We start from the raw sequence: 19931 nt of genomic DNA, 5'->3' as shown, positions 1-19931 counted from the left end.
GGTTAGTTTTTAATCACAGTTTTTTTCATGCATCTTGGCATCATGTTCTCCTCCACCAGTCTTACACACTGCTTTTGGATAACTTTATGCTGCTTTACTCCTGGTGCAAAAATTCAAGCAGTTCAATTTGGTGGTTTGATGGCTTGTGATCATCCATCTTCCTCTTGATTATATTCCAGAGTTTTTAATTTGGTAAAATCAAAGAAACTCATCATTTTTAAGTGGTCTTGTATTTTTTCCAGAGCTGTAAATACAACAAAATAAATATAGGCACTTCTAAACTTCTAAATTCAGTGGAATAGTTAAAATAATGCAGTTTATTACTGAAAAGAGTGAGTAGCATACCTAGGCAGGTTGTATAATGGTGCCATTCGGAAACAGGCCACTACGGCGCGCTTACGCTGCTTCGACAGGAGCTTCTGCCATACACACTTTTTGGATCTCAGCGGCTGCTCCACCTGCAGAGAGTCAATTCCATGTGAGAAAAATAGAAAAAGAAAGATAGGAGAATTCCCATACAAATTCCCTGTCAATCACTCTGGCTTTCCTTAAGAAAACAACCTTTATTCTCATCCAAATGAACCTAAAATTTCAATATATTTAATATTTACAGTTATTGGACGGATATGGTGTTTTTTTAACCATAAAGCCCTGAATCTGAATGAGGGAAATAAATGGGGAATGGGGAAATAAATTGAGACGTCACGGCTGTCAAACCTGCTCCAGATGAAACACAGCAGCAGAGATGGTCTGCAGACGGTCCACCGTTCTCTCAGGATCAGGCGGGCCTTCATTCCTCACCACAACATCCTTATACAGGTTCAGCTGCCACCTCACTGCAGGGTCTTCCGTCTAAAAAAGAGAATATGAAAGTTAAAGTGAGTATGAGAGTAAGGCTACGTTCACATTACCAGACTGAAGTGACTCAAATCCGATTTTCTTGCTCAAATGTGACTCAGATCAGATTTTTTCTTGGCTGTGTGAACGAGCTAATTGGATTTTTTCAAATCAGATCTGAGCCATTTCCATGTGTGATCCTAAATTGGATACGTATCCGATCCATGGGGTCTTGCGCCATTTTAAAAGTCAAATTTAATGCTTTTTAAGACCTTTTTAAGACCTCAATAAATATTATTTAAGGCCCCAAAAATGTAGTCATAACTTATGTATTATATATTAAATATAATTTATTGTATTGTACTTAAGATTAAATTTTCTTCATCAATTTTTTTATTGTGATGCAGAACATCTTAGCATGTTAGTTAGCTCACTGCTAATATTAGCTTGCTCATTGTTAACCTTAGTTCTCTTTAATGTGATCTAAAGGAACTGCTTTCCCCACACTATTTACTGCCATTCACAGACCATCCATAAGGGCTAGAATGCTCTTCTGCACATATTCCACCCCTAAGCATCACATGTCCTTGAAGGATTAGCGGTGATGTCGATCAGCACAAGGCTGCGTCTGTGAGCTGATGTATCAGAACCGAGTCGCTGCGCTTTCCTCCGAGCGTTAGTGCTGTGATGCTACTCGGTAATGCTACAGCTATCAGCAACAGCTCAAAAAGAGGCGGAGTCTGACTTCACATGTATGGGAGGAGGCATGTGCTAGTGTTCACCCTCCTGGTGTGTTGGGGCATCACTAGTGATGGGGGAAGTCTTAATGAGTGGGTTCGGTGATAGGCCTTGTAAATTGAGGAGAAATGTAATAAAATAATTAAATAAATAATAATAAAAAAAAGAATAGGATGTCACTCAATGTGCAAAAATATTTTTGCCGATAAAAAAACAACAATATTAACTCACTATTACAGCTCTCTATGATTGGCTCACCTTCTCCTGCAGATGCATATTCTGCCTCAAATGCTCCTTGACCTCTTCATCAGTATCTTTCTATAAAAAAGAGAAAAGAACAAGACATATTAAAACCTTATAAGCAAACAGAGCTCAGACCATCTGAGCACTGACCTCTAGCCCCACCCACTCACCAGGCTGTAGCGAGTCTTAGCCAATGAGATGAGCTCCTGGTCGCCGGGTGTGCACATGTTGAGGCCGATGGGCAGCATCTTCTTCAGTGCGGCCACGATCAGCGAGGTCTGGATGGAGTAAAACTCACCACGCCGCTTCTTATGCTTCCTCTCCTGATCCTGTCCTCCTGCCTGAGAACAGAAACCAGTTAATACACACTCCAGCTGAGGCATCAGTTACGTACACACACACACACACACACACACACGCCACAGTAACTGCGATCATGAAAAAAAAAAACACGCAACAAGGAACATATAGATAAAGAATATGACTATAATCTAAAAATCTTAAAAGTAATATTGATTTAAATGAAATCAATAGGTGAATTGACTAGATCTAAAAGACTAGATAAGCTAAGTAAAGCTAAGCTAAGTAAACAAAACTATATCTCTTTAAAAAATAATAATATATATATATATATATATATATATATATATATAATATTAGCCAGTGTTTTATCTTACATAGCTTGTTTTAACACGGTAAACAGTTTATATAAATGCAGGTTACAGTCCGATATACTCGCCTCTGAATGGCGAAAGAGCTAGCGTGGTTAGCGGGTAATGCTAATACTGCTCCAGCAGTGCTAGCCAGGGTTAGCAGCAGACTGCAGGCCAATAATACTCAACTCTGGGCGGAGAAACAGCGGTTAGCAGCTAATGCTAATGCTACTCGAGTCTCTTTGCTAGTAAATATTCACTAAAAATCCTGTATAACGCTGTAATTTAATAACTTTACTGCTCTTTAATTCCAGACTGGTAAAATTCATACATAAGATGTAATCGCTAAGGTTAAATAGATCTTCGCGAGCTTCAGTTCACTTCCTGGTAAAATTAGTGTATAATTTAGCTCGTTGCTAAGGTTAGCTAGCTCTTCGTGAGCTTCAGTTTACTTTCCAGTAAAATTACTGTGTAATTTAGCTCATAGCTAAGGTTAGCTAGCTCTTTGTTAGTTTCAGTTCACTTCCTGGTAAAATTAGTGTGAAATTTTGCTCGTTGCTAACGTTAGCTAGCTCTTCGCTAGTATCAGTTCACTTCCTGGTAAAATTAGTGTGTAATTTAGCTCGTTGCTAAGGTTAGCTAGCTCTTTGCGAGCTTCAGTTTACTTCCCAGTAAAAGTAGTGTGTAATTTAGCTCGTTGCTAAGGTTAGCTAGCTCTTCGCTGGTTTCAGTTCACTACCTGGTTAAATTAGTGTGTAATTTAGCTTGTTGCTAAGGTTAGCTTGGTTAGCGGTTAGCGGCTAATGCTAATGCTACTCAAGTCTCTTTGCTGGTAAAACTTCACTGAAACTCCTGTATAACACTATAATTTAGTGGCTTTACTGCTCTTTAATTCCAGACTGGTGAAATTCATACATAAGATGATTTCTTTCGATTTTTGGGAAAATTAAAGGATTTTAAGTGTGGCTTACAGTTACCAAGTTAACCCCTAAGATAACACCTTACGATCAATTCGCAAATCCCATGACAACTGGCATATCAGTGTAATATCACACTAATAAAAACAATTACAAACAAAGCAGAGACACAGATAGAGGAGAACAGCAGTACAGAAACCATGCTACAGTAAAACACACTAACATATAATGATCCAGACCTCAAAAACAATACAGAAATTTCACACACAGTGAACTATGAGCACCAGAAGAACAGAACACACCTGTGTAATCACGCATTATACCCAAACAAACACACACACACACTGACTCCAGCTTTATTACACACCTCTTCTTATATGCTGGCCCCTGTTTTAAATCAATCAATTTGATCAAGTACTGTCCAGCAGTGTTTTCCTTTTTTAATGAATAGAGATGCAGTCTAATAGCAATTAAAAGCTTATAAGCAGCCTTAGCCTAAACAAACTGCCTTAATAAGCTCAGCTTAGTAAGAGAAAATGTGATAAATGACAAAGAAGCCAATATGAGAAGCTTTAAGACATAGGTATGTCATTACTGCATATATTTAATATATATAAGATCAGTAGGTTTAATATAATAATGCTAGATCCACCAATCTTACAACAAATATCAACAAGAGATGGCATACTGTAATCAGTGGGTATAGGTATCAGCCTGATAAAGGCAGAATCAAATATCATAAAGTAAATTAAGCATTTAATCTGATCCACACTTAAAATAATCAGGGCTGGCTGTGAATTGGCAAGACTAACATCCCTCTCGATGCTGTCCAATAAAAAACATGAATCTCCATTTTTGTCGATTTTTGGTCGACTACATAATAATAGTGTTGTTGTCAAGACTACTAGAGCCGAGTCCATGTCAAAACCAAGACCAATACTAGGACATGTCAAATTCTTAGTCAAGATTTAGACTTTTAGTAGTCGAGTTTGAATCAAGACCATGTAAAAAAAAACACAATTTGCCCTCAAACAGCTCATCATCAGGTTAGCTTGCTAATCGCTAATGGTAGTTCTCTCCCCAGTAGTAATAGTATTTTAGCTAGCTTATCGCTAACGTTAGCTATCTTGTCGCTTAGGTTAGCTAGCTCTTCGCTAGCTTCAGTTCACTTCCCGGTAACATTAGTGTGTAATTTAGCTCATGGTTAAGGTTAGCTAGCTCATCACTAGCTTTAGTACATTCCCATGTAAGATTAGTATTTTAGTTAGCTTGTTGCTAAGGTTAGTTAGCTCATAGCTAACTTTAGTTCTTCCCCCAATAACATTAGTATTTCATTTAGCTCGTTGCTATGGTGAGCTAGATCGCTGCTAGTGTTAGTTAGTTCGCTAGTTTGCACTTACCTCTCTGTGCTTTCTTTCTACATGTCTGGAAAAATTAATAGTGGTCTCCGAGGTCACAATGATTCACATAAACATTTAACTTAACATCGAACTATTTAAAATGAAAAGTGCATTGATTGAATACTAAACAAAAGCGGGAGTAGCGGGAGCTAGCATAGCTTGTTTTAACACGCTAAACGCACAGACTACAGTCCGATATACTCACCTCTGAACTACAGAAGAGCTAGCGCTTAGCATGCTTTGCGGCAGTTGCTGCTCCAGCAGTGCTAGCCGGGGTTAGCAGCAGGCTACAGGTCTATAAAACTCACCTCTGAAGAGCTAGTGCTTAGCATGGTTAGCTGTTAAGGCTAATGCTGCTGCAGTCAAGGTGCTGAAGAACTAAACTCAAACTCCTGGCTTTACTGCTCCTTAATACCGGACTGGTAAAATATATACATAAGGCTCACTGGATTATAAGGCGCAATGAAAATTTGGGGAAAATTTAAGGATTTTAAGTGCGCCTTATAGTGTGAAAAATATATATCTTAGGGTATTTTTGAGATACATGTTTTTCAGTGGACACTGGATTGCTAAACTCAGACTTGATGTCACCAAACAGCTTATTTCCTTAACCGTGATGTACAGTATGCGCTCAAAAGGTGAGATTATGTAAAATCAGTGAATTTTAAAGCCATGACCTTTTTTAAATAAATAAGTTTAAGCACTTTTTAACCATAAAAAAACAGCTAAATAAACAACACTAAATTCTTGTGTTATTGAATTATAACCTACAGTATATGCCTGGTTATTTGAACATAGATTAAACCTAGTCCTGATGGCAATGATGCATCAAAATTGAATGATACTTAATCAATTTTAGTTTGAACTAATCTGACTTAATCTGGGTTCAGAAAACCAGTCAATAGTGCTGACACGAAACCTTTAAGGGCGGGTTCTTAAAAAAAGGGATTAAGCACAGTTCTTGACTACACAGCATTCTTTTTCTTTAAAGAAAACACAAAAAATTTAGATTTTAAAGAACATTCATTAAACCTATTAATCCTATTTTAGTGATCTATAGGCAAGCAGTCAGTCGTACACTGCACAGCTTGATTTAGGCCGTGGAAAATCTCTTAAATCTTTTAAATGCTGTGTCATCCAAGACTAGGCTTAAGCCCAGACTGGAAACTCACAACAATAGGTGTAAATTCAACAATAGAAAGATTTTTTTTTTCCTGTAGTGCTGATAATAAGCTGGGCATCAGAGAGACAAACAGAAATAAAGACAAATGAAGTGAAGGTGGGTCGGCACTGTACGGCAGTGAGAGTCCCTCACAAAATCAAAAACACTGAGCTCAGACAAAGCCAACACGCTGCTCATGCACCCTCACTGTACCTTCGGCAGAAACGACTGGGTGGGTGAGTTAGTGAGTGAGAGAAAGAGAGAGGAAAAAGAAAGAAAGTGAGAGGGTTGAAAGAAAGAAGAGAAAAAGAAAAAAAAAACAGCACAGGCAAGAACAGAATTAGAGAACACATCCTCGCACAGGAACAAATTCACCATTTACAGAGTACGAGTTCAATTCAGCCCATGCAGGAGCTGCAATCAGGAGCAATTTACGAAAAATCACAAAAAAATCTGCATTGCGTGACTTCCTGAACAGGCTGAATTAAAATTCTGTATAAAAACACAATTCAAAGCTGTTTCCTGTGAGAGTTAACAGATGTGTTGACATTATTTACATGTGTGAAGCACCCAAAGGGTCAAAACACAGGTTAAATATGTCGTGTCAGTATATAATAATAAAAAACATGCAGGTGTTAAATTCGCATTATACCTAAATGCACTCTAATGCTAATCTAAATGTTTGTTTTCTTTGGAAAACAAATCTATAAAATTGCAGTGAGTGAGCAGTGATGTTAAAAAGCGTAAAATCCACCGGGCATTTCAAGTTTGCAGCTCAAGTTTGCAGAAGAAAAACTACATTTACAGGCCTTTCTCTAACCCAAATATAGTTGATCAGCCAAGGCACGTTCGTTATTAACATATTAAGGAAATATTCCAAAGCAGTTTACTTTTTTTAAAGATTTATCCATATATTTAAGTCTTTAACTCTTATCATTTAATCGGTTAACCATTTAAGTTAATGCTAGCTGAATGTAAGCCCCTTATAGATTTAACTAACCTTTATTCTGGTTACTTAATGTCACAATTAGGGCTGGCCAATATTGTAAAAAATATTCTTTAAATGTATGAGTGATTCTTAAATACAATTTTTTGTTCTTACATAACAACTTATTTAGACACACAAAGCGCCATTTTAAGTAATGCACAAACTATACGTTCCTTTATATTTATTTTTATTTTATTTTATTTTATATATTTTTTTTTTTTAGTAAGCAGCCCCCCTTAACATTACACACAGAGCCAAAACAACCTCCTTGTATTTCAGTTGAGGAAATGTCTCTCTAATAAGATTCCCTCTGGCAGCATCTATATGTAAAGATGTACATTCTTGAATATCAATTTTGAAAACTGCATTTAAACAGTAATTTGATTAATCAAATTAATTCTATTAACAGCCCTAGACCTCACAGTCCTAATTAGAATTACTTTGAGCAGTTAACGCTAGTAAATGCCAACTGACAGCGCTACATTAAAGAAACGGCAAAAGAGCTAGTGCTTAGCACGGTTAGCGGCTAATGCTAATACTGCTCCAGTCTTGAATTTCGATGCTGGAGAACTAAACTGAATCTCCTGTATAACTCTGTAATTCAGTGAAGTGGTTTTACTGCTCCTTAATACCTGACTGGTAGAATTCATATATAAGAAGCACCGGATTATAAGGAGCACTGATGATTTTTAGGAAAATTAAATTATTTTAAGTGTGCCTTATAGTGCGAAAAATGTGGTATATGTTACTGCAGATAAACTCATCGTATGCAGATTATATGGACTGTGCAGCAAATGGAACGCTCTAAAATGATAAACAATATTTATATATTTATTTTTTAAAAATGTAAGCTTTTTAAATGTGTTCTGGCTGTATCTCATTTTACAATATTTTCAATAATCTCTAATAATCCTTCTAATAATCTCTATTTCCCAAAACCTGTATGCTGTCGAAAATTGTAAATTTACATGTAATGTATGGATAAGAAGTTTTAAATATTTAAAAAAAATTACACAAATTACCAAATCTAAAAGAAAAGTTTCTTGACACACAACTTAAAAGTAAAGTATTTTTATGTGTTGTTTTTATTACATAAATGTAATTTGCATTATTAGTGGATTTTGTTTTTTTTGTCTTGACTGATCAATTTTGGGTACAGAGAAAACTGTAAATGAAACATTTTAGCAAACTATTATTTTAATGCCCGTGTTTCTGGAAATAGACGAGTATTAGTTGCGTTGTTCTGTGCACAACTGTGCACAAATGTGTATCTGAGTCGTATTTTAAGACATACCTTCCTCTATTTCCTGTCTGTAATAGCTCTACTGATCTGTGAACAGTAACAGTAACATCACAGGAGATGTTTACAATCCTCTAAAAGCCTAAAACCCTTTAAATGCACAGTGACGGTGCAGACAGAGCGCAGAAACCCTCACTGTTCTCCAGTTCCACATGAAACCACAGGAATAACAAGCTCCTGCTTCCAGCCCTTTCAGTTTTTCTTCTTTTAAAGCTACATCTAAGCCGCTGTGTGATGATTTTTCTCAGTGTCTCAATAAGTCAGCGTGTGGTGCTTGATGTTCTCTGTCTCTGTTGAGGAATTCTTAGAAGTCTCTGGTTCAGACGGGCTCCTCGGCTCCTTCTGTTCTCCTACCTTTGCCATCTTGGTCTTGCTGTCTCCGGTCAGGAAGGAGAGGTTGTTGATCTCGTTCTGAACCACAAAGTTCTGCTCCTCTCGCTTAAAGTTCTGCGAGGGAAACAAAGTAGAACTAAAAAAGAAGCCTGGAGGACTTCACGTGGATCTGAGCATGAACTGAGAATGAATCTGTTGCACGTCACTTTCACGAGAATTAAAACAACACCATATCTGCCAAAAATAAGTACACTCAAACACGCTGATGTAAGGTGGACACATTTAAAGCATGCAAATTGTCATTTTAATTAAATAATTTAATTAATGCATATTTTTTATGTGCAGGAGTTGAGAGTAGGGCACAGCTTATTTTGTTTTTTGCTGATTTTTTTTTTTTTTTTTACATTTCAATTTTACAATTTACATTTTAAAATTATTTTAGCTCTTTTTATCTTTAGAAATTTCTCTGCAAAAAAAACAAACAAAAAAAATGTTATAGCTAGCAATTTATGATGTAATGATGATGTAATGTTAATTAAAAAGAAAATCTTTTTTTTTAAATAAGCTTTTTAACCTAACTACATAAAATATCTTTAGAAATATCTCTGCAAACAAAAAAAAAAAATTGAGTTTTTATAACTAGCAATTTATGATGTATGTTAATTGAATAAAAATCATTGTTTTGTTAAATAAATAAGCTGATAAACTACAGTAGAGTAAATATCTGCAGCCAAATGCATGTGAGAAGTGAGAAGTGTAAAAAGAGAGCTGCATCAAACACGACACATTTATGGTGACCAAACACAGAAACAGGAAATATCAGCATGATAACAAAATGTAAAAAGTAGATAAGAAAAAAAGGTTATAGAAATCAGATTATAGAAATGACATTTAGAGTGTTTTTTTCTAATTTATCTGTGCATAAAAACCTCCAAACAATTACCTGCTTTGAATTAACAAGAGGGGATATGCATTTCTTCCACTGTTTCTGTGGGGAAAGGTTAGTTCTAACATGATAAAACAGTTATTTTCAAGCTTAAAAAAAGAATCCATCTTCAAGGTGAATCTTGTGAATCTAAATATGTGTCTGAATATGTAAAAACAGTGAAAACAGTGAAAATGTACAGATGGCGCTGCAATGAAAAAGTATGAAAATGACCAAATAACAAAATAACTACTTTGACCTGTTTAAATACAACTTTAGTTAAAAAAAGCAAAAAAACAATAAACAAGTCTAGTAAATTTTACAGTTAATTATTAGCAGCAGAGAAAACAGCTTCTTTCTGTAACTTCAATTTGGATTTGTAGAATAATTCTATATCATAAAAGTCTATTATTAGAATTACCGTATTTTTTGGACTATAAGGTGCACTTAAATCTGGCTAGCACTGCTTACTGCTGCTAACCGGGACTGGCTAGCACTGCTAACTGGGTCTGGCTAGCACTGCTAACCAGGAATGGCTAGCACTGCTAACTGCTGCTAACCGGGACTGGCCAGAACTGCTAACCGGGGCTGGCTAGCACTGTTTAATGCTGCTAACCGGGACAGGCTAGCACTGCTAACCGGGGCTGGCTAGCACTGTTTAATGCTGCTAACCGGGACAGGCTAGCACTGCTAACCGGGGCTGGCTAGCACTGCCAACCGGGGCTGGCTAGCACTGTTAACCGGGGCTGGCTATGCTGCTAACCGGGGATTGCTAGCACTGCTAACCGGGACTGGCTTTGCTGATAACTGAGGCAGGGTAGCACTAATAACTAGGGCTGGTTATGCTGCTAACATATGCTGGCTATGTTTGCTAACCGGGGATGGCTAGCACTGCTTACCACAGCTGGCTATGTTGCTAACTTGGACTGGCTATGCTGCTAACCGGGGCTGGGTAGCATTGTTAACCCGGGCTGGTTATGCTGCTAATCGCGGTTAGCGCTTGGAAAAAAAATGGAAATCTAAGCTTACTGTATGTAAACAGAAGCGCTTTACTCACCCAAATCAACAGTTTTCAGGATAAAAATCTGTGGTTTGACTAAAAGAAATTATTTTTTTAAGAATTACAGTTTTATTTACTTAAGCGCTTAGATGGGAAACATGACACCCGTGCTTACTTCAATGTAGGCATCCTTAGTAGTGTCGCTTAATGTGCCTTATAATCCGGTGCTCCTTATGTATGAAAATAGACTAAAACATAGACATTTATTGATAGTGTGCCTCATCATCTGGTGCACTTATAGTCCAAAAAAATGTGGTACACTACAATGGTCACAGTAGAATTACACACAGCTATGAATAATTGTATATACACAACAACATTACTGTTAACAAAGTTAAAAAGGCATTAAAGACATTAAAACTGTTTCTGCTCAAGACATTATATTATAAAACCTGCTGCTCGTCACACGCCTCCGATGGAGCTCCCGACCTAAAAAACAACGCTTCAGAGTGTGATAATTTATCAGAAAAAAAAGCAAATCTGCGGAATAAAAAATCGGAATAAAAATGGCAATTTCGTAGATCCAGCCCTAATATTAAGAGTCTATAATAAGCAATGGATGCAATCTTCATGAATTGGACTCTACACTGGAATTGCATGCCACTACACTGGATTTGAAATGACTTTCAGGTTTAAAAAAAAAAAAAATACGGTATTCACTTAATCACACCTTTTAAGTAAAAATAAAGCTTATTTTAATAAATATTAGGAGTTCTTAAGAACAACATACAACGGCAGGTAACAAATGGTGCACCTTCAAACTGTAACAAAAAATTATAATAATAAAAAAAACCTGTGCAACTGTGTCTTATTATTTATCTAATGAATATACATATTTTCCTCTATTTACACTACATTATGTGAGCTCTGCTAAAACAAATGTTTTATTCTATGACCCAGAATTTAATAACTGAGTGCAGCAGCTCTGACTCTCGTTTTATTTCATTTCATTTTAATTTGATTACTTATGCAGTAAACAGGCTAAAGGTGAGATGGTGAGTATAAGTATGCAAATAAGGATCTTTTAGAACAGCGTTGTTATTAGTGGATCAACAGAATACTAAAATCTAAAAAACAACAAAGCATCTATTGTTACAGTGTTATAATGCTAAAACAGTAATTACCATGATAAAAGTCACATTAAATGACATTAAAATCTGCTGTTGTTTTGTGTTTTGTAAAATGTCATGTTGCAGCAGCCTTAAGCCATCAAAATACAGGAGGATAAGGCTTTGGCCACTGTGGAAAAAAGACTTGATTTAAATGTACAATACAGAAAATCAGCATAATTACTGAGCACTGATTTAATATTACATGTTTAATTCATGTAGAAAAAAGCATGTGCAGATTTGAATCAAGTCGATTAGAGCAGGAGCTTACGTGGGATTTGCACCAGAGTATGAAGATCTCTGCCACCATCCTGAAGAGCTCGTTGGAGTCGGGGTCAGGCTCTTTCAGCCACCGGGACCTGCAGAGGAAACAGAGCAATATATAACTAATATATTATATATTTAGAATATAAACTCCACTCATACTGTGCAGCAGTGGCTCTAAAACTCGGATCTAGTACACTAGATTAGCGATTCTCAACTAGTGGGTCAGGAACTGAAAGACATCCCTGATTCCACTGATTACATGACGCTAAGGCGTTCTCGCTCCCCGAGTTACTAATTGGCTCCACCTGCCCACCCTAGTATATATACACATCTCTTTTACAGAGTCAGGCATGCCTAAGACTGAGGGTAGAAAAAACAACATTTTAGGACCCAAAAGGCATCCCTTGTACTACACTCGTGCTTCACTTGCCCACTTCATTGTCCATTTTTTTTATATTTTTATTTAGATTTCCCATTTTCTCCCCAATTACCAACACACTCATTAGTACTCCCCCTATCACTAGTGATGCCCCAACACCAGAAGGTGTGAAGACTAGCACATACCTCCTACGATACATGTGAAGCCAGACTCCGCCTCTTTTTGAACTGCTGAGCGCCATCTACTGTACCCACCCAGAGAGAGCATGACCGGGATTCGAACCGGCGATCTCCTGATCATAATGGCAGCGTGACTCCTCTTTTGCCTTTGCCCTTCTTTGCTGTATTTACCATGTATGACCCTGTTTTGCCTGACCACTCTCTAGTATGTTGTTTATTTTTGCTGCCATTTTGCTGCTCACCCTGCCTGCCCCTAACCACTCTTTTAGGCCTATCCCCTTTGTTATAAAACTGTTTGATTAGTATCTGCATTTCAGTAATGTGAAACACACAGAGTGTACTATTTTAAGCATCTATTTATCTTATTGTTGATTATTGTGGCTTACAGTTAAGGAAAACACAAAAATCAGAGTCTCAGAAAATTTGAATATTATATTAAATATAAAAAAAAGTAATTGGTACTTTTGGCAGTGTGGGCAGTGTGCCAGGTCCTGCTGAAAAATGAAATCTGGCGATTAACACTAAAATGTGCTGACCTTAATACAAATGAATTACCTGTTGTTGTCCACATAGCGAATCAGCATTGGGTAGAAGGCATACAGATCCCTGCACAGCACAGCGAACTCATCCAGGATCAGAAGCTCCGCCTCCTGGGTGTCTCCCTTCCCATCAGCCTTCAACAGCTCTTCCTCTGCCACCACCTTCACCGTCTTCTTCTTCAGCTTCTCCAGTGTGGGGAGGAAGTGTGTCTTCAGAAGGTCTGCTCTGGCCTTGCTGATGATTGGCTGGGCGTACACTGTGAAAGATGTACAGGAGGAGACTGGGGTTATTGCGCGACATAATAATGTACTTATGACCTGCTGACTAAAGGTTTTAAATGTACCTGCTATCCTCTTCATCCAGGAAGCCTCATCGATGCCCAGATTGCTGTTGAGGATTTTGAGGATGTTGCCCAGTATGACGCTGAGGTGTTCAGAGGTGACTGTAGTGCTGCAGACGGTCGCTGAGCTCTTCGGCTGATTCTCGGGTCCTCTCTCCCACCAGTAGGATAAATAGTTACAGAGCATGGGCAGCACCACCTCAATCACATGCGGCATCTCAGTGTAGCGAGCTCCAGACTCAGACATGTCATTAATGTCCTTCATCAGGCAGTCCAGCCGAGGAACTTCAGGACACATCTCTTCTACAGAGTCCGGCATGCCTAAGACTGAAGGGAGAGAAAACAACATTATATAAACATGTTTTATTTGAAGTACCCAATTTTTTGCACTATAAGGTGCACTTAAAATCCTTTAATTTTCCCCAAAATCACCAGTGTGCTTTATAATCCGCTGTGTCTTATGTGTGAATTTTACCAGTCAGGTATTAAGAAGCAATAAAGCCACAGGAGTTTGAGTTTAGTTCTCCAAGCAGCGTTAGCATTAGATGCTAACAACAATAAGCGCTAGCTCTTTCACCGTTTAGAGGTGAGTATAATAGGCCTGTAGCCTGCTGCTAACCCGAGCTAGCACGGCTGGAGCAGCATTAACGCTAGCATGTATATTATTGGACTGTAGTTTGCGTGTTTACTATGTAAAAACAAACCCCTAGCCAATATCACCCTAGAGGTAACACTTTAAAATAAGGGTCACAAATAACAGCACTTACCACAGTAAAAAACTAATGTTAAATAGTTCATTAATATTTCAACTAATTAGTAACTAAACATTACTACATTTTAATTAATAAACATTTTGTAATTAATAAAGAATTGAGACAAAAGTAAAAAATATTGTAATGATTAATAATGTATTAAGTAGTTTCAATTAATAATTAGTTGAGATATTTTGTGCTAAGTACTGTTAATAAATTTACCCTTATTATAAAGGCTTACTGGAACTCTCAGGGTTCCTCAGTGTAGTGCTGTCGGGCGGCATTGTCTGTTAACCGTTGCTAGCACTAGCAGTTAGCTGCTAATGCTAATGCTGCTGCACCCAGCTTTAGTGGAAATATGGAAATCTAAGCTCACTATAAATAAATAGAAGCGCTCTACTCACCCAAATAAACAGTTTTTAGGAGAAAAATCTGTGTAGACTGATTTTAAGAATTACTTTTACAGTTTTGTTTATTTAACTTTGCTAAGCTTTCCTTAGTCTCACCACCGATTGGTGAGATGTGCTGAATTTGAAGGAAAACATGGCGGCACCCCTGTTCCTTACTAGTGTTGCGTAATGCGCCTTATGTATGAAAATAGATCCGGCGCGCCTTACAAATATGTTTTTTAATCAAATGTCCTTCTTCATAATGTTAATAAGAAATAACTGCAAATAAAACACAATCAGTGAATCAACAGTATCAGGAATAAATACTAAGAGTGAATAAGAGGAGACAGTTATTGCTACAGCAGCTGCACAGATTTATTCAGTATTGATTGGTTGATTAAACTGTGCTGTAAAGAGGCTGAAACTCACTGGCTCGTTCCCGAGCGGTCTTGGTGTTGAAGACTGAGCAGGGGTTGTGTGAATTCAGGTGAGGCTCTAAAAAGGCTACGGGCATGGCTCCTGCCAGGGTGGCCAAACACTCCCCCAGAGCTGGAAGCTGTCTGCAGTAAAACCCAACACGAACACAAACACAGCATCAGTATATCATTTATATACATATATATCATTATTATACCCAAAACATCTGTCATATAAAACACTTTATGTGGACTGGTCTCACCTTATTTGCGTAATTACAGTATATCTAATACTTTGTAGCTTTTATTATATGCAAGATTTTTAGCAGAAGCGTCAAAGAGGGCTGTTTTTTTTACAGTCTCATCAGCAAATAAAAGGCAATATAGTAAATATATATGAATGAATTGATAATACAATTAATGCATCAATAAGCATCAGTTTGAAATATTAGGCCAATCGAGGCATCGGCCCAATGCTGATGATTCTAAGAAGAAAACAACTATCAGAAGATACCAATATAATGATTCTGATTCTTCTTAAAAGCACAAGTGAAACCCTTGAAAGGGTTAAAACATGAACTCTAAGGTTAAACTGCTCACCTTTCAACATAGATGTTTTTCCCAGTTCCAAGTGAATAAAGACTGGTCAGGATTCGATAGCAAGATACCTGGACATCATCCACTAAAAAAACACACACATATTCTTACTGAATACTCATATGTGTATATTTCCTAGGTACTCACAATTCAATCAATCAATAAACAGATCAAATGTATTTTTACACATTGCAGTTTTAGCATAGTATTTTATGCATTTTATGCAAGTTTATGCTCAGTAAAAGTCTCAAAATTGTAATTCTTGAGTGTCCCTAACAAAAAACTTAAAATAATGACCTTGGAGTGTCCATTAGAAATAGAAATTTCAGAATCACAGCTTCCCTTTTACTACTCAGAAATTATTTAATATGACGATTTAAAACATTAATAGTAGCTCTAATATCTAATAATATATGTTTACCTGAAACCAGATTTCTGTGTATCTCAAATGACTGCAGATAATAAATGACTTAATGAATGAATTAATTTTTATTTTAATAATGATACTACAACCACATCCAACAGGATTAACTGTGGACGCTGTAAGAGGAAGATGTCTGAAAGGGATGTTCGGGTGCTAACCCGGATTGTATCCAAAAAACATAAAACCACGGCTGATCAAATCACGCAGAATTCAATGTGCACCTCAACTCTCCTGGTTCCACCAGAACTGTCCGTCACCACAATCAATTATTGTGCTCTAAAACCAGGTGTTTCAGTTTCATTCTCCAAACCCTGTAGTTTTAGTGACACTGTCGCTGTGTAGATCTGAATAGAGCTTAACTCACGTAGCAGGTCGACTCCGAACTGATGCTCAGTGATGTGTTCAAACAGGGCCGTGAGGATGGGCAGGAGAGCCACTGTGGTGTAGTTGATGTTCTGAGACACACCCTTCATCTGGCTGCGGGAGTGCGTGAACTTTCCCAGCTTCAGATTCTCCAGGGTCTTCTCCAGATCCTCCGCTGCGTTCTCGAAGAACGTCCTCAAACCCGCCTTCACCAGCTCAGAGCCCGACTTCATCACTGTCCTGGAGGAGATAGACAGGAACGGCATCATGAGCAATAAATCGTGTGAAGCTTATTAAAACAATGCCACAGAGAATACGCCCCATCTAAATATTAGAGTGTGTGATCCTAGTGCTTTCAAAATGTATAAATATTAACATTTTAATGTAACATTATAGTCATTGTGGTTTTGTCAGACATTGCAGTTTGTTCCTGTGTTATTTGTGCGAATAACACATCAGTGTTATATGCTTTACCCAATAATTTAGAGCTAAGGAACAAATGGTTAGAATTTGTCTATAAACAAAGGGTGGATTTTTACTTTCTGGACCTGGGCTACCCACCTCTGTGTGTAAGTAACTATAGGTTTAAATAGGATATTACACATGTTGTAAAATAACATATGACATTTCAAAGACTGTTATTAGTGTAAAAATGTCTTTTTTTGTAGTATAAGACTTTTCTAACTGTTCTCCGTCTCATCTGTGCCTCCTGGTGTTGCAGTGCTGTTAGCCAATCAGAGGCGAAATGTTTGCATTTATGAATATTCATGAGCGAAAGCTGAAATCCTATCGTTTCTCCCCGCCAACTCCTTCACTGGAATAAAGCAGTTATACCGAATCACCGGTTTCACAAAAACCATGGCAAAAACATTTCACAAATGAAATGTTGAATAAAAAAAACAATTGAATTAGTCCTTTAGTTAAATGTTGACGTACCTGGTATCCAGGGTGTGAGCCAGGATATGAAGGCAGCTCACCATTGTGGCCGAGTCACTTCCTAAAACAGATAATAATAAAATAATAATAATAATAATAATAATAATAATACAGAGCAGATGTCAGGAAGATAATAAATATTCAGGTAATAGTGTAGTATAAAGTAGTGAGACAGCGACAGAAAGAGTCTCTTACCAAAGAGAGAAATCCTGTGTCTGACAAGAGCTGCCAGCTTACAGAACAGACTGAAGAAGTAGAGGAAGAGGGGGACAGATGAGTAAATATATATATATATATATAGACAGAGGGGTTAATGAGGAAAACAAGTGAGAACAGTATTAGTGTGAGAAAAGTCAGAGGGGTTATAAATATTTTATAGAAACTACAAAACTACAACTACAATTTCCTTTTTTTAATTTTATCTTTAATTATCACCATGCTCAACACACAACTTAACTCCTAACCTGCTATTAAAGCATTATTAACACTGTTGTGAAGGTAATCCACTTAAAACAGGGGTAATAGGGGCAATAGGTGGCCCAGATGTGGCCCACAAGCATAAAACATCTGGCCCATGAGGCTGTAATGAACTATAATGAACGATAATGAAAAAAAAAAAGTAAAATAAAAGAATAAAAAGCTTCTCTGGTGAGCTTTTGTTTATATTCCTCCCCTGTCTCTCTCTGTCGCGCTCTGCATGACTTCAGTTTTTGCTCCTTCTCACTTTTTCGCCCGTTCTTGGGCTTCCTTTCTCCTTATGAGGCCGTTTTTTCCAGCCTGAATCGTTTATTAATCCAAAGTTTTATATTATTTAAAATATTATCATAATTTCTGGCCTATTAAGCTATTCTCTGACCTTGTTGTTGTCTCTTTTTTGCATTTTTTTAACTGTTCCTTCTGTTTTGTTTACCTGGTTATGTTTGATTACTGTTTAATGGTTCCTTCTTTGATTGATTTCGCTCTTATTCTCTACTTCAGTCTAAACCTTTTAACCATTTTAATCCTGAATTTACTGTATTTCTTACACTTTAAGGTGCACCATATTATAAGACGCATTATTAATAAAACTGTATTTCCAGACAAGCGCTGGATGTTAGTCTACGCAGATTTCTCTCCTGAAAACTGTTTATTTGGGTGAGTAAAGCACTTCTGTTTGTTTACAGTAAGCTTAGATTTCCAGATTTTTTCTGCTAAGGCTAGCCAGACAGAGATACACTGAGGAACCTCAAGCAACCCTGAGTGTTCCAGGTAGCCAGAGTGATGTTAGCTAACGGTTCATCGCACATAGCTTTAACTACGTTTTAACACAGGAAGTTTAAACCGGAAGGCTACAGTTCGATATACTCACCTCTGGATGGCGAAAGAGCTAATTAGCGCTTAGTGCAGCTAACGAGTAATGCTAATGCTGCTCCACCAGTGCTAGCTGGGCTTATACTCGCCTCTGAATGGTGAAAGAAATAACTAGCGCGGTTAGTAGCTAATGCTAATACGGCTCCAGTCTCGGTGGTGGAGAACTAAACTGAAACTCCTGGCGGATTAAAAAGTGCACTGATGCTTTCTGGGAAAAATTAAACAATTTTAAGTGCAACAAATATGGTAACTACAGCATTATCAGCTTCTGATTTTTTTGACAAGTAAACTACTCTATGATTCTATATTATTCTAAATGTTGCATCTTTATTATGTATTTTTATAACTCTGTAATTGCTCTGATAGACCACCTGGTGACCATCTCCTTCTCCTTGTTGGAGGCGTAGCCGCTGCTGCTGAGGTTCTTGCTGGGTGAGGAGAGGAAGTAGAGCGAGTGGTTCTTGAAGTATTGATCTATTAGAGGCAGAAGAACCTGTAGGGGGTTAAATAACAAAAAGGAGAAAGGTGAAAGTTAGCAAAGGTTGATGAGTCTCATAAGAAGCACTGATGAAGAGTCAGGAGTCGCCTAAGGTGCTTTGTTGCAGACCTTGGCAAAAAACTTGATTTCTTGCTCATGAGGTGATCTGTCGTTCTTTCCGCTGGACGCCATCGCCTCTGAATAGTAAAGAAAGAAAAAAAAAGATCACATTAATTGTAGCAGAATTTTATGTGCATGTATTTTATATTTATGCATGCATTTTTTATTAGACGCACCAGATTATGAGGTAAACTATCAATAAACGCCTATTTTCTGGTCTATTTTTATACATAAGGTGCACTGATTTTAAGGCGCATTGTGCGACACTGGTAAGTAACAGGGGTCTGCTCCAGCATTGCTAGCTACATGCCGATAATACTCACCTCTGAACAGCGAAAGAGCTAGCGCTTAGAGCAGTTAGCGGCTAATGCTAATACTGCTTTTTTTAATACTGATTTCAAGTGCGCCTTATAGTGCAAAAAATATATGTCTACTGTAAAAAAAAACATTATTTACTTTAAACAGTTTTTATTACACTTTTTAATACTTTTTTCACAGAGTTTAATTGTTTAATTACCTAGGTGTGCAATGAACTCCTGCGCTGAGTCCACATATTTCAGCAGCTTCTTCAAGAATTTATAGGCAAACCTTTTCTCCATGGAGGAAGAGTCCTGCTCCATGTCTTTTAAACCCCTGACAAAGAACAAACAACAGAATTAACACAGTCTGGATTTATAATATTTATAATATTTATAATAATACAATTTTGAGTTACAGGAGTTTTTTTTTTTGGAGT

The 19931-nt window shown here is 37.3% G+C and overlaps 2 protein-coding genes across 9 annotated transcripts in view; one reads left to right on the top strand and one right to left on the bottom strand.

The window, feature by feature from the left end:
- The window catches only part of LOC103030706 (ryanodine receptor 3-like), a 198345-nt gene that overhangs the window by 34173 nt on the left and 144241 nt on the right, over window positions 1-19931 (bottom strand). For 2 of the 6 annotated variants that reach the window (XM_049463517.1, XM_049463519.1), the window contains exons 58-75: window positions 19713-19828; window positions 19205-19272; window positions 18969-19090; window positions 17443-17492; window positions 17248-17308; window positions 16313-16551; window positions 15528-15609; window positions 14941-15071; window positions 13374-13697; window positions 13046-13286; window positions 11937-12024; window positions 9515-9559; window positions 8593-8685; window positions 6164-6178; window positions 1989-2159; window positions 1834-1893; window positions 718-852; window positions 346-458 (exon numbers count right to left, since the gene is read on the bottom strand). In XM_049463517.1, coding sequence (XP_049319474.1) covers window positions 346-458; window positions 718-852; window positions 1834-1893; window positions 1989-2159; window positions 6164-6178; window positions 8593-8685; window positions 9515-9559; window positions 11937-12024; window positions 13046-13286; window positions 13374-13697; window positions 14941-15071; window positions 15528-15609; window positions 16313-16551; window positions 17248-17308; window positions 17443-17492; window positions 18969-19090; window positions 19205-19272; window positions 19713-19828 — 2154 coding nt within the window. The remainder of the gene's footprint in view (window positions 1-345; window positions 459-717; window positions 853-1833; window positions 1894-1988; window positions 2160-6163; window positions 6179-8592; window positions 8686-9514; window positions 9560-11936; window positions 12025-13045; window positions 13287-13373; window positions 13698-14940; window positions 15072-15527; window positions 15610-16312; window positions 16552-17247; window positions 17309-17442; window positions 17493-18968; window positions 19091-19204; window positions 19273-19712; window positions 19829-19931) is intronic. The other 4 variants (XM_049463521.1, XM_049463522.1, XM_049463518.1 and 1 more) reach the window with 3 other exon arrangements.
- The window catches only part of LOC103026471 (ER membrane protein complex subunit 7), a 246781-nt gene that overhangs the window by 120324 nt on the left and 106526 nt on the right, over window positions 1-19931 (top strand). The window lies entirely within an intron of this gene.

This window comes from Astyanax mexicanus, chromosome 14, assembly GCF_023375975.1.
Source record: "Astyanax mexicanus isolate ESR-SI-001 chromosome 14, AstMex3_surface, whole genome shotgun sequence".
Taxonomy (NCBI): Eukaryota; Metazoa; Chordata; class Actinopteri; order Characiformes; family Acestrorhamphidae; genus Astyanax; species Astyanax mexicanus.
This window is presented reverse-complemented; position numbering and strand designations above follow the sequence as displayed.